Source organism: Poecilia mexicana, unplaced genomic scaffold, assembly GCF_051168715.1.
Source record: "Poecilia mexicana isolate PSO_F unplaced genomic scaffold, ASM5116871v1 scaffold_17, whole genome shotgun sequence".
NCBI classification, from domain to species: domain Eukaryota; kingdom Metazoa; phylum Chordata; class Actinopteri; order Cyprinodontiformes; family Poeciliidae; genus Poecilia; species Poecilia mexicana.
This window is the reverse complement of record NW_028263386.1, coordinates 12438745-12452994: the sequence shown is the minus strand read 5'-3', so window position 1 is coordinate 12452994 and position 14250 is coordinate 12438745. Positions and strand designations below refer to the sequence as shown.

General features: G+C 37.4%; 1 protein-coding gene across 7 annotated transcripts in view; it reads left to right on the top strand.

Annotated features, from left to right (window-relative positions):
- Positions 1-2851: 2851 nt before the first annotated feature.
- Positions 2852-14250, top strand: part of obscnb (obscurin, cytoskeletal calmodulin and titin-interacting RhoGEF b) — a 56351-nt gene continuing 44952 nt past the window's right edge. For all 7 annotated transcript variants that reach the window (XM_088014555.1, XM_088014554.1, XM_088014553.1 and 4 more), the window contains exons 1-8: positions 2852-3928; positions 7073-8155; positions 10991-11260; positions 11454-11714; positions 12492-12797; positions 12884-13150; positions 13268-13374; positions 14025-14193. In XM_088014555.1, coding sequence (XP_087870681.1) covers positions 7081-8155; positions 10991-11260; positions 11454-11714; positions 12492-12797; positions 12884-13150; positions 13268-13374; positions 14025-14193 — 2455 coding nt within the window. In that variant the 5' untranslated portion in view covers positions 2852-3928; positions 7073-7080. The remainder of the gene's footprint in view (positions 3929-7072; positions 8156-10990; positions 11261-11453; positions 11715-12491; positions 12798-12883; positions 13151-13267; positions 13375-14024; positions 14194-14250) is intronic.

The window sequence follows — 14250 nt, the reverse complement described above, 5'->3', positions numbered from 1 at the left end:
GGGTGTCAATGAAGCTTTTCATAAAATATTTTTAGTTTAATTCACTTGGCAGGGTGGTGGTGGGGGGCTTTCTTAACTCCAAACGGATATGAGATGTATCATTATTCAAGTTTCTTTAAAGAGTAAATGTAGCTGTTTATGACAGATTTCTTTTATCTGCCTATAGTAAAGCAAATCTCAAAAAGCATATATGATAAATATAGATTTCTATAAATACTATATACAGTACATATCAGAAGAAATTGGTAGGCACCCTTGTAAAAATCTATAAAAAGACTCACAATAAATGGATCTTTGTTTTTTGGAGAGAAAACAAACATAGTTAACTTTTTAAATGAAGTCACAGCCAGATAGTGCTATCTGTTTGGTAGTTTTTACCAAATAGATAGCAGTAAAGTTTTTACATAACCATTGACATTGTTGGAGCTTACAGAGAGAAGAATGTTTTTTTTTTTTTTCCAGTGTCTTCAGATCTTTAAACTCTGTTGATTTGGCCTTATATTTTGGGTCAGTTTTCTGCTGAAGCATCCAATGACAAACTACTTTTAATCTGCTGGCAGAGATGGCCAGATTTGCATGAAAACAATACAATTTTCCTCCGAATCCCTTTGGAAGGGATACATGTTCACAGCCTCATATATCCTCCACCCTGCTTAACATTGAACATAAACTGCCTTTCCACTCATTTGTTTCACACTAAAACTACCTAAAATGCTCAGGTTTAGTCTACTAACCTGGCAACAGTTACAGACAGTGTTTTGCAATCTCTATAAGTTTACAGTACATTTGTGAAAGACAGAAGAGGGTTTTTTTTTTTTTCTGGCATCAGTCCCAAGCAAACAGTTGGAATGTAGATAAAATCTGAATGCTCTCATGAGGACTTTTTGAACCCAACATGCCACTTTTTGCTGAAGTTATCTGTGCGATGGCTAGATAATTACGGTACTGTTGTTTTTGTTTTTTTTTTTCATCTCAGTGAAAGAAAGAGAATACTTTGTCCTGTCACATTCTTCCTCCACATAAACAGAAAGTCTTTATAAACTCTGCTTCCTAGCATAAATAAATAAAGTATTGTTTCTAAAAATATATTTTGATATTTGTTTTTGAGGTATTGTTGGGGATACTTATAATTGTACTTTTAAAAACAGTTGCTTTCTGACATAGGATGTTTTCTCTCACTGAACAGATTGAAGTACTCAAATTAAAGGTGAATTTTTCTCAAAAAATTCAGAGTCAGATTATGCAACTACAATTACTTTTTGCATGTCTTTTCCAAGAGGGCCCACAACTTTCTCTGCATCTGTTTCTGGGGGTATATGATAAATATTAATGCAGTGCAGCAAAAGATTATGCAAGAAGTACCTTGGAGAAACCGCATAGGCCTTGCAGGTCTATAAATTCCCACTTTACTTTCTGTGCACTATATCCTGAGTACAATGTCAAAACTGACATTCTCATTATAAACTTGGCCTCAGTCTTTGACGTCTCCATTAACTAAAAAGAAACTAAAACTTATTTGCACGTTTCAGGCTTTTCATAAAAGGTTTTTGACATTTTCACATAAATCCAGTAATTTGTAGCTCAATTCTGCTGATCTTCAGAATTTTGTGAAGATTTTATTGTAGGATGTTTTAAATAAATTGTTTTACAGCTATCTTGTTGCATTTCTCCCTTGATACATGTCTGCATTGTAAATATGCATGAATAAACAGCCAGCTGCTTTTTCCTCCAACACCTTTTACTTCTGGAGGACAGGTGCGCCATCTGCTGTTCTGACAATAACATTTGCCTCGACTTTCACCTTGCAGGCAAATGTTTTGGTGGTAACATGAATGTTTGGGTCTGTGAACACGATACATCCATGACCTTTGTCTTTCGAATGACTGGGAGGTCGGAAAAAGGTCCATGCAGTTCACACTGGGAGGCATACATTGCATCTAATTTTTGCTCCTCCACTCATCAGACAGAAATGCGTTAATGCAAAAATAGGCACTGTGTGGCAGTTTCTTTCCCTGGTGTGTTGAACAGTAAGCTTTAAACATCTACCAATGGCTCTGAAAATATAACATATATCATCCCAGCCTGCTGGAATTTTTGGATTAAAAAAAAACTTGTCACAAATTTAGGATAGGATAACTCAAGTTCTCATAAATCATTGTCTATTTTACACCTCTGCATGACGACACGCGAATAACCTAAAAGCTTTCAACAGCTATAGAGTCATTGATCAGATCTGGCAGCTCCTCTATGTTCTTTCTGCGGTATGGAAACCAAAGACAGTGGACAGAACAGGATGAGGCAGAGACAAGCAGCAATAGTGGATTAGTGTCTGCTAGAGTTTCGAAGAGGTTAAATGAGGGTCCAGGAGGCCTGCTGCTGTCAGTCAGTGGAACTGGGAGGAGGAAGCCCACAGGCAAAGACTAAGAAAATACCACAGAAGTAAAGGAATAGGGTCCCACAGTGGAAGTCATAAATCAATCCTTGATAAGTGATTTAAAATGAATCATCCAGGCAAACAAGAGCTAACTTTCACTCTGATGGGAGAGAGGTTATTTGTGACCATTTTAAAATACTACAATCTTAGGTTTGTGGAACAATTTCTGTGTGATTTTGTCATGTTAAAAAAATGTTACAGATTAGAAACCAGTAAAAAGTATTAATTGGGCCTCTTACTCAGTATGAGGTCATGTTTTAATAAAAGGTCAGATGCTTAAGTTGCAGCTGTCACAGTAGTAGCTGTGGGAAAACAACATGCCACGACCTCTATGCAACGACCCAATCATATCAGTACATTTTCTGTAAATGAGAATCAGGCTGTAAAAACAGGAGTCAGTGGCTACAGTGGCCAGGAGAATATTCTGAGGCTCCAAAGCAAGATTCAAAACACGATGTTTGACAGCTGGGAAAATGCTTTCCCAGCTGTCAAGCATGGTGGTGATCACGTCATGATTTGTGTCTGTTTTGATGCAGTCAGTGCTAATGCATTGGGCAAAGTTAGTGGAATGATTGAAGACTACCTTTATTCTTAATTTGTACCTCAAAATAACAGCTCCTTTGGAGGCAGTCACACATTCAGATTAATATCAAGTTCCATTACCACCTTCACTGTACATTGTCAATTGTTTACTTAGTTGCATGTTGATTTAGTCTTGACCCTTGTTTTTTTAGAATATTCATTAGAAGATATATTGTCTTGTACCTAAGGCGGTGTCACATTTTTTTGTTGTTGATTTTATTATTATCATTTGCCCTTGACACTGAACATGGGAAAGTTGGTAAAAACTGATAAAAATCAGAATTTTTTTTTCTTTTACTTCATTGAACCAAAACACAACAATAAACAAATTATATTGAGTATCTAAATAGTATTAACCAGTTAAAAGAGCTTTGATTTACTGTCAACTACGACAGGTCCCAGCCCAGGGCCCCACATCTTTCTAAATCTGGCCATAACTCTTCCTCCCTGCAGGTAAAGAGCATGTTTCTTCCTGGTTACATCTTTTTTTTTTTTTTTTTCTTTGTTCAACTGAGTGTAGCCAGCAGCAGTGACAGGCCACAAAGACCAGTGTCCGTGTCTCCGTTACCAGGCCTGTCCAACAGAGGCCATCTCCTATCTTCTCTGCAAATGACAGGATCTATTTTGGAAAGGAGGCTGCGCTAAACTCGGAACGTCAGCTATTTGGCATCATGAGCCCTCAGAGAAGAAAAGAAAAAGGAGTCTAGTCAACCGCCCACCACAGGAGACTGGGGGACTTCCATCTTTCTGGATTTACTATCATTTCACGGATATTTGTGCACAAAGAAGACCAAACATTTTTTTGGTGGGATTACTGAACTCGGAGCTGGTCCTTAATCTGGAATTTTTTAGTAATAGCCAATAGTCACATGACTCAGCTGCTGATTTACCTGAGAAGTTGAAGACTCAAAGGTAAATAATGTATCAGTTTAAAGTAATATCACTTTTAAGAATTATAATTTAATTTTCTATGACTGAGTGATTAAAGTTAGCTCTGGCTACAACTTCCAGTATTGGTTTTGTATATGTCACTTGTATTTAAGAACCAGTTTAAGAAATTTCTGTCTACCTCAGTTTGGGAGAGAGAAAATGGACTGTGCTAGAAATAACGCATGTTTCCGAAGTAGGAGCTTTATCAAAGAGCACTTCATTTCTACAAATGGCAATGTGCAGAGATGGGCTCTGACAGCTGAGGTTATTTTTGGGACAGGCGGTCCGAGCCGCTGAGGTGACAAAGCTGGCAAATAGAGATCTTTGAAAGGCACCTATCTTTTCTGTATGACCTTGGTACATGGGAATTCAGTTGTTGTTGTTGTGGTATTAAACTATTGAACAGGCTGCGTGGATTTATGTGGTTGGCTTGATGAATGTGTGGAGAGGAAGAACAGGAGACTGTATAATGTTACAGGAGCTGCCAGCTATAAATATACCGATCTTAATTCTAGTTTTATGTCTTTTTTCATTTCATAAAAAAAAAAAATAATAATAATTTAGAGTCCACATAGAAAATTATAAAATGTGAGGTGTTTCATATGGCTGTGATTAAGACTTTAATATGAATAATGATGTATCATATCATATATTTAGTTTTATTAATTGTGTTATACAATTACTGTATACAACGCCTGCTGATACTTTAAAATCAATCTTGCTCCATGACAGACTGAGGTTCAATTCAACTAAACTCAAAAATACTTCATTCATCCCAAAGGAAAATGAAAAGACCAAATACTAAAATGCCAAAGGATAAAACAGAGCAACAACCTTCCTGTTAAAAAGTCTTGCTTGATTTCTCTGAGCTGAATGAACCACATTGGAGGGTCACGAAGTAAAAAAAAAAAATACTTTCCTTAAAAATAGCTTCTTACATCACAGTACTGTACCCAACTTAATTTTAAACACCTCATTGACACCAAAAATAACTAAACTTAAATTTACTTCCTTGATTAACATCGTCCACGTTGAAAACGTATTGGGCACAGTGCCTTAACATATCAGAACAAAATATACTGTCACTGTTCAGGGCCAGTACATAAAAAAATCTAATGATTCCAGTTACAGTTATATTTTAAGGTAAAAAAGTAACATTTAAAAAATTACTTTGTAATGTTTTACCAAAGAAGCACAACTAAACACAATCACAGCAAAGAGGAGGCATTATGATTTTTCAGGCACGTAGTGCCATTTTATAACACAATCTAATAATTAACTTACATTCAGTTGTTATGAAAATGTTGTAGTATATTTAAAAAAATAACTTTACAACATCATAGCCATATCTGATGTCTTGAAATATACGTCTGTGTTTTTAAGAAGCTCCTACCTTTCCCACACTCCCCTTCAACACGTCATGGTGCTTCTCCATGGCTTCTTACAATGATACTGTGTAAAAAACAAAACAAAACAAAACAAAACAAAATAACAATGATACCGTGTACAACTGTACTTAGTGGTGTTGTAGTTGGTATGATAAACTAAGCAAATGCACAATTACACCAGGTGAACTGTGGCAAAATGTAGATGGAAGGTAATTAAATTCTAGCACAACGCAACTGTATTTAATTAGGACTGTCAATGTTAATGCGTTTTTTACTATTTTGACCGAAAATTCTCTCTTCTGCGGGGGATTATTTTCGGTCAAATTAGGACAATTCCAAGGGCCCCTGACCGACAGCCCCCATCCCCATATATATTTATATTTCTTATAAATATTTTCTATAAGAAAATATTTATAAGAAATTTTCTTAAATAAATAAATATTTATTTATAAATAAATATTTATTTATAAGAAAATTAATTATTTATTTTCTTAAATAAATAAATAAATAAATAAATAAATATTTATTTATAAGAAAATATTTATTTATTTTCTTATAGAAATAGAAAAAAAGTTTGGGGGCCCTGTCAATTACAAAATTAATCTTATTGTGTTTTTAAAATTGTTTTAGCAGTAAAAATTTAAGGTTCCACTCACAGACCAAAAAGCACACATCTATATTTGCCCCGAACACCCCCCTGTGTCTGAATGAAATGGTTCGTTCCTGCTTGAGCTTGACAGTGACGGTGTTCAGCACCAGTGGAAGACAAGAACGACTGTGTTTGTTACTGTGTCACCAAGAAAAATGATAAAGTCAGGGTTTCAAAAAGAAAGATGTATAGATGTGAAAAAAGACAAGTGTCAATTTATAGCCCAGTTTTTCTCCAAGAGAGGTGGGTAGAATGTGCGAGATTGTCAACCATTTAGCATAGTTAGCTGAGCTACAGATTACTGTTTGCCTCCATTCCACTAGCATTTAATGAATGATGGAAAGAATTTAACATATTCATATATTTAACTTGTACCTGTACTTCCTACCACACTTAACATATTACTCAGACAGCAGCAGCTCGGGCCCTGATAACAGCATAACCCCTGCTCTCTGTCCCAGTGGAAAGGGTGAGCAACACGGTGTTCAATCTATGTGGATTGTTCCTGTCTCTCTACTCTTTTTACAGTTACACAACAAAAACAATTTATTTATTACTCACAGAAATTCAAACAATCTTTATAAAACCTCCCTTTAGCACACTTAGTAGTGAGTGAAAGAGGTTGATTGAGAGCGCTACGGCTGTTCTCCTGGTTCTGATTGGTTGTTTTTGGTCAGAACAGTCCATTTCTTTAGACAGCAGTAGCAGCTCAGGGAGGAGGTGGAGGAGATTGATCTTTTCACAGATTATCAGTTTCATAGCAAACTGTCACAACATGGTGGCAGCTTTAACAAATGGTTAAGATACTTTCAGCTGCTGGTCATCTTCTGTAGACAGCTATTTTTTTTTCTTTTGTTCACCACTTGTTTGTTCACCAAACTTTGCTTGTTTTCTAGGAAGTTGGAGTCATGGTTGGGGTCAAGGAGTAGAAAAAAAATCAGTTCTGTGTGAACTGATGTTACTATATGTATTCTTTGACCCTGCTATTTAGTTGTCACATTTAAATCAACTTGTCCTTAGATTATTCCTTTATTACTGTTTGTTGTAGTAGCTGTATTAATGTCTTTTTATATGCTTTATTCATCACAGAAGTAAAAATGGATCAAAACCTGTTTGGAGGAGCCCCCAGGTTTCTCACCCGCCCAAAGGCCTTCACAGTGGGTGTGGGCAAGGATGCTACACTCAGCTGCACTGTTGTTGGCAACCCAACTCCAGTAATCTCCTGGGAAAAAGACAAGCTCAAGCTTTCGTCTGGGGGCCGCTTTAAAACTGTGGAAGACGGAGACATCTACCGTCTGACCATCTATGACCTTACGCTGGAGGACAGTGGTCAGTACATGTGTCGAGCCAAAAACAACATCGGGGAAGCTTATGCTGCTGTGACCTTGAAGGTGGCCCTCCAAACGGAGATGTCTCAGAGGGCCCCCGTTTTCATGGTGAAGCCTACTTCCACAAGAGTGGCTTTAGGAGGAGAAGTTGTTTTCCACTGCCGGGTTGTGGCTCACCCTGAGGCCACCTTTGAGTGGGAGAAGGACGGGCGCTACCTAGGTGAAACAAACCGCATCAAAATTATGTCCGACAGCGAAAGCAGCACCTTAAAGATCCAAGGTGTGCGCAACCTGGACAGCGGCACGTTCATCTGCAGGGCCCAGAACTCTGTGGGCCGCTCCCAGGCTGCTGCAGCTCTGGTGGTGGATACTCAGGATGCTCGCTACATGTCTGCAGACAAGAGTACCTCTCTCCTCTCGCACATGCAAAAGCGCAAAGAGGAAATGAAGAAGGACATCTCCATCTTTCGCACGGAGGAAAACAGCTCCCTCTCCAAAGCCAACATGACCGATGCCCTGAGTTCCCTGAGCCTGGAGCAGGAGCTGAGGGCGTCTGCACTGGCCAGTCTACCTAAAGGTGTTTTCACCCGCACTTGCACTGTTACTGAGGGCAAACATGCAAAACTCAGCTGCTTTGTGACGGGTCACCCCAAACCACACATTATCTGGAGGAAGGACGGAACTAACATCAGTGAGGGACGCAGGCACGTCATTTATGAGGATCATGCTGAGAACTTCATCCTCAAGATCCTGTACTGCAAGCAGAGTGATAATGGTCTCTATACTTGCAATGCCACCAATATGGCAGGCCAGACCTACAGCGCTGTACTGGTTACAGTCAAAGGTAAGGTTTTAAAATGTTCACTCATTGAGAAAAAAAGAAATCTTTTGTGTACATCTAAACTACTTTAGCATGTTTTGCAACTATCATGAAAACACATTATATGCACACTAATGCAGTGATATCCACATTTTTATTTTTAAAAATTTGTGATTGCAAATAATATTTTGTTGAGATTTTTTAAAATTTATTTTTACCTGCTTCCTGGCCGGGAAATTGTCTTATTCTATTTTTACATTTAGTCACACTCTTTCTTTGAAGACACTTGGTTTATTTAGCTAAATTTAATGACTAAGTAAAATGTGTCATTACGCTCGCTTTTGATTAACAGGATGTGTGATACTGTTAACTATAAAATAAATTAAAAACTAAAAATGTGGCACATCATTGTCCCTTGGGCTATGCTTGGGCCACCCCTTCTTTATGTCAGCAACATCTTAAATAGATGCTGCTCCATTATCTACATTTTTGTATCAAGTACAACTTCAATGGATACTAAGCTTTCCAAGTACCACCACCTATACAAGCTTTGTAGAGCTGCAGTACAGCAGGACTTTGACTTGTCTTGTTTGCTTGGGAATGCTGTAAAAAGACAAACTAAAAAAAAAAACAAAAAAACAACTAACATCCATTGACAATGTATTTCTAGGAAATGGCTTATCTACGTGTTAAAGTTTAAATCACAAACATTGTAGTTGGGAAAATTAATGCAAAAGTACTTAGAAGTTAAAAATTTGGGTGTGAACGTCGTCTACATCTGCTTATCCCTGTAGGACAGACATTTGGGGAGAGGCATGGTATATATGCCCTTGACAGTGCAACAGTCTACCATAGGCCAACACAGACACACAAATTATAAACAACCATGCATACATAATTGAAGGGAAATTAGTGCCCAATAAGTCAAGTCATGTTTTGGACTGTAGGAGGAAACCAAAGTACCTGGTGAGAACCTGAGTATCCGCAGGAACGACATGCAGATAGAGCACAGGTTGTGACTTGAACCAAGAACTTTCTTGCTGCCAGGCAACAGAACCAGCAACTGTGCCAGTCTCATCTCAGTTCATGCATGTTTTGATAATTGAATTTCTGCATTAGAATCCAAAGCCAAAAAACAGAAAAAAACATTTTTTGTTGTTGCTTTATCAACATGAAAAATATAGTATATTTGTATTAAATTGTGAGCAGAGTGTGAGAAACACTCTCCTCTGCAAAGTGTAATCAATAATATTATGAGGTGCTTTGCTAGCACAAGTTGAGATAAGGGGGGTGGGCCATCAGCAAGCAAGCCTTTTATAATTTTTATATATTTAAATATGAAAACAAATCCAACAAAACTTAAATTTCAAGAAATTTCTACTCGTTTGTTCTTGACCCCAAAAGGGTAAGAAAATTTGTGTTTTTCAATTTAATATTTTAATTTAACAGAAACTGTTTTAACAGAAACACCCAGATTTTTCTTTTAATGTTTCATTCCATGTTACTGATTGCCAATACCTATAGTATCCAAGTTTGGACTTCAGAAGTAGATGAATAGGGATTAGCACTTGTTCAACATTTATTTAAATATACCTTTTTAGTGTTTTAGTATTTTTTTTTCTCTGTAGCACTAAAGGTAGCCCATATCCCATCAGTTTAGGGAACCATAGAGACCTACATGTACAGTTAAAATGATAGAAAATTATTTTTCTTAAAGTTCACATATTATAAATAAAATTGTAGATTCCAGTTGTTGATAAGCACATTCAGCTGCAGATAACCACACATTTGCTTCTCATTAAAAAGGTCTGTAATATGCCATACACTACCTATAACTGTAATTACCATGTTAATTCAATGTATCATTCCCTAAGATTTACCTAAATGTCAGTGGCCATAAATTACATGGCTATATTCACCTCGACCCTTTGGAAGTAGGTGTTGTGTTTCATCTATTTCCTACTGGTGATGAGTAGTTCACAGTTTCTCAGATGAACTCACCCTTTCTAGGCCACTGCAAGTGACACTTCCTCCAGGAAGAAAAGTAGCTCAGAGGATGACATCAGTGAATCATATATTTGTGTTGATTCAAAATCTTCATGCACTCTGATGATGAGGAACGATGGATATATATGGAGAGAGTGTGCTGTTTTCAAGCGGTTTCTTTTCCATGAAAGTCATAAAAAAGTTGCCTATATTTATAAAAAAAATATTCAGTTATTCAGAAGAATTGTACTATTTTATGTTACTTGTTCATGAAGCCCTTATTTACTTTGATAACCGAAATTGTAATTTGTAAGGATTTCTGCTGTCTTTCCCATGTTAAAAACTGTCTGCAAGATATTAGCCTTTTGAATGTCAATTTGTACTTTATAGCATGTCTGAAAAAAACATAACTAACAAAAGTGGCTTGCAAGGTAAATAAAAACATACAGGATTAAAAGAAAAGAAAACAATAAAATAAAATCAGTATAAGAACATATATGATGAAAATGATGCAAAACAGACTAAAACACAGAAATACCAGAACACAAAATATCTGAGTTCAGACAATCTGACTATCTTAAAAAGGATAAATCAAATATTTTTCTTTAATAATTAATCACATAAAAGTTAGATTTTTCTTACATTTTACTGACATTATACTTCTTCAATTTAAACTTATTTTGTTGCATTTCTACACATCTTTACAAGAAGTGACTATAATTTTGGAGTGCACTGCATTTAATCTTGAATTTCCTTCACTTTTACTTAACTAATGTGTAATTTCCTACCTTCTAACGAATGATTGCTCTACAATTTAGAACATTTTATGTCATTTTAAAAATGTGCAGATTTTGTTGTTTTTCTGTTTGTCAGAGCCAAAGGTGCCATTCAAGAAGAAACTGCAGGATGTGGAGGTACAAGAAAAGACCTCAGCCACACTCTTATGTGAGGTGCCACTCATCGCCACTCAGACCGACTGGTTCATGGAGGAAACTAGGCTGGAGCAAAACACTAAATATCGCATGGATGAGGATGGGACCCTGCGTCGCCTTACCATACATAATGTCACCACTAATGACGATGGAGTTTATATCTGTGAGATGAAAGAGGGCAGCCGCACTGTGGCTGAGCTCACTGTCCTGGGTAGGGAAACTGTTCTCTTTGGATTTTTTCAGGCATCTTATGTGTAATTTTGAAGACGTTCGTTTCAAAAATAATTTTTCAAGTGCAGCTACTGTTGTGACCACACTGGTTAACAAAGTTGAGATGAATGCTTATATTTGCTGTTCCTTGTGCTGCAAATATTATCATGTATAATCTTACGCCCATTTACCAGGTAATATCACAAAGAAGCTTCCTCGGAGGACCATCGTTCCAGTCAGTGACACCGTCATCTTTTGTGTTGAGCTGGAGCATCCTTGTCCAGTTGCCTACTGGACTCGCAATGGCGAGAAACTGAAGGAAGATTCCCGTACTTCAATCGCCTGTGTTCTTAGACAGTACACGTTAACAATTAAAGACTGCCAGGCAAATGATTCTGGAGAGGTGGCCTTTGTGGCTGGAGATTGTAAGACTTCAACGCGATTCTCTGTCGCTGGTGAGTTAAATAATTTCTAAAGACTTTTCTTATGTATGGTAAATTGTGCAACATAGTGAGAGACAGTTATTGCAATAAATATTGAAATGTTGGCCTTGGTGAGCATCTAGTTCTGCCTCCACCTATTCCAAGAGCCCTTTACCTGCAGTGTCCTTTAATCTGCATTCCCAGCATGTCTAACCTAAAACCAAATTTGCCATGGCTTTAATATCTATGCCAAAAAAATCGCAATGTATGCATATATACATGAAACAAATAATGCGTTTATAAATAGATGTCTGAAGACATAGTGGGCTACTGAGATATGATGGAGCTAACAGCACTAAGGTTCATCATGGCCCCCACACCAAAAAAAAAGGGCTCTCAAGTTTTACAAACGTTTGAGTTGTAAAAGACAAAAAAGCGCTAAGAAGTATAAATCATATGACATTTTAAGTATGTTACTTCAAGTTCTATTAGTCTAAGTTTCATGTGAATTGACTTATAGGATGTATGTAGAACAAATTGTAATAAAGTAAATTAATGCATGTGCATTAATGCCTATTGTTTTAATTTTGTGTTTTCATCAAAACATGTCATTAGATGTTGTAAATACTATTCTTAATGTCAAATTAATGCTACATAAACAATGTTGTAGGTTAGATATTAGATGAACTATCATAAATAATGGTAGGCAAAAGGTTCCCATATAACCTGTCAATAGTCATGTAAGAAAAAAGAGACGATGAACATTTATTGCACTCAAAGGAACATCTTAATTTTTTTTCCCAACTGTAGCTCCCAGGAAGCATCCTCCTGATCCCCCAGTCGATGCTGTGGTGCAGAACAAGACTGACTCGTCCATCACCATTCATTGGTCTCCCCCTGACAGTGACCGTCCCGTACCCATAAAAGGATACATCGTGGAGAGGAGGAAGGTTGGTGCTTCTACCTGGCAGAGATGCAATGCTGGAGAAATCCTCACAACCACAGAGATCACCATAAGCAGTTTTGCAGAGGAAGCTAGCTACCAGTTCCGTATTTCTGCCACAAATGACTTTGGCCAGAGTCCCTTTCTGGAAGTACCTGGCAGCTTCTACCTTGGTAAGTCTTTTATATATTTTTTGAAAAGCATCTGTTTTCTGTGTTTTGCTTTTTAATAAAGTACTTTGTTTGTCTCCGTTATCCAGAACCCACTGCAGAAATCAGGAAGGGCCTGATGGACAGCTCTGCAGTCTCTGGAGAGGAATTCTCTATCTCTGTGGAGTTGTCGGCTGTTTGTTCAGGCTTCTGGTCCCTAAATGGACGCCTCCTGCGGAGTGGATCAGAATATCTTATCACCAAATCTAAGAACATTCACACATTGCTCATTCGTGTCGTGACCATGGAAATGAATGGAACCGAAATCAAATTTGTGGGTGGAGGTTCTCAGAGCACTTGCATCCTATCTGTGAAGGGTATGTCGTTTAAAAAAAATGATTATTTTCTGCACTTAGCTTTTATCAGAGTAATCTGTTTTCTCAAGCTTTATTTTTTACTCAGTCATGTATTTTAAGTACAAAAATATGCTATAGCACCCCCTATCAGGTTCACCAACAAGTCCGACCATCCAGAGGTCGTAACCTGCAGCGTCCAAGAGACGGCTCAACTGAGTGCCGAAGTGTCAGACTATGAAACTCAGGTTTGTGTGCAAAACATCTTATATTCACCACTTTGACCATTTTCATATTTAAAAAATAAATCCTGTTGAAGACAGTAATGTATCCTCTTACAGAGCCTTGCGTTTCCTCCTCAGACCTTTTCGGATTTAGTCATGTAGCCAGCAGAAGCCATAGCATGACTGTGATATTAGAGACATTTTGGAGAACTAAAACTCTGAAAGATCTGGTGTGCAAATGTAATCACCCCCCTTTTTGATGATACTCTAAATTAAAGTCTAGTTAAACCAATATCCATCAGAAGTCAACTAGTTAGTATAAAAGAGATTACCAATAATTCTCTGTATACACAGCTAATTAGTGAAGGCTTCTAACAGCTTTATGAAGACCAAGGAACACACCAGGCAGGAAGCTTAAAACAGGATTGGGTTAGATAACAGCCCTTGGTTTTTACATTTCATTCAGTGCACTTCAAGTTTACTATTTGGAAATAGAAAGGCACAGCTGCAAACTTACTGTCATCACACTATTAGCCAGCATACAGAACACTATATGAGGTGGTGACTTTATGCTGTGTTAATGCCTTTATGGATTCTGGTTAGTACTAATGGGAAGATAAGGCTAATTCAGTGTTACGAGTGCAGTTGGTAAACTGGACTGTTTGGTTCTTCAGGTGGCTTGGTTGAAGAATGGGCGAGAGGTGAAAATGGGGAAGAAGTATGAATCCATTATAAGAGATCGTAAGAGAATCCTGATGGTTCACAATGTCACAGAGGAAGATGTGGGTCTTTATGAGTGTGTCTTATCTGAGGATAGGATGTCAATTCAGCTGACACTGAAAGGTAAGTGAATTAGAACTTTAAAGTGGTTATAACGTTGCACTAACGGACACATAACAT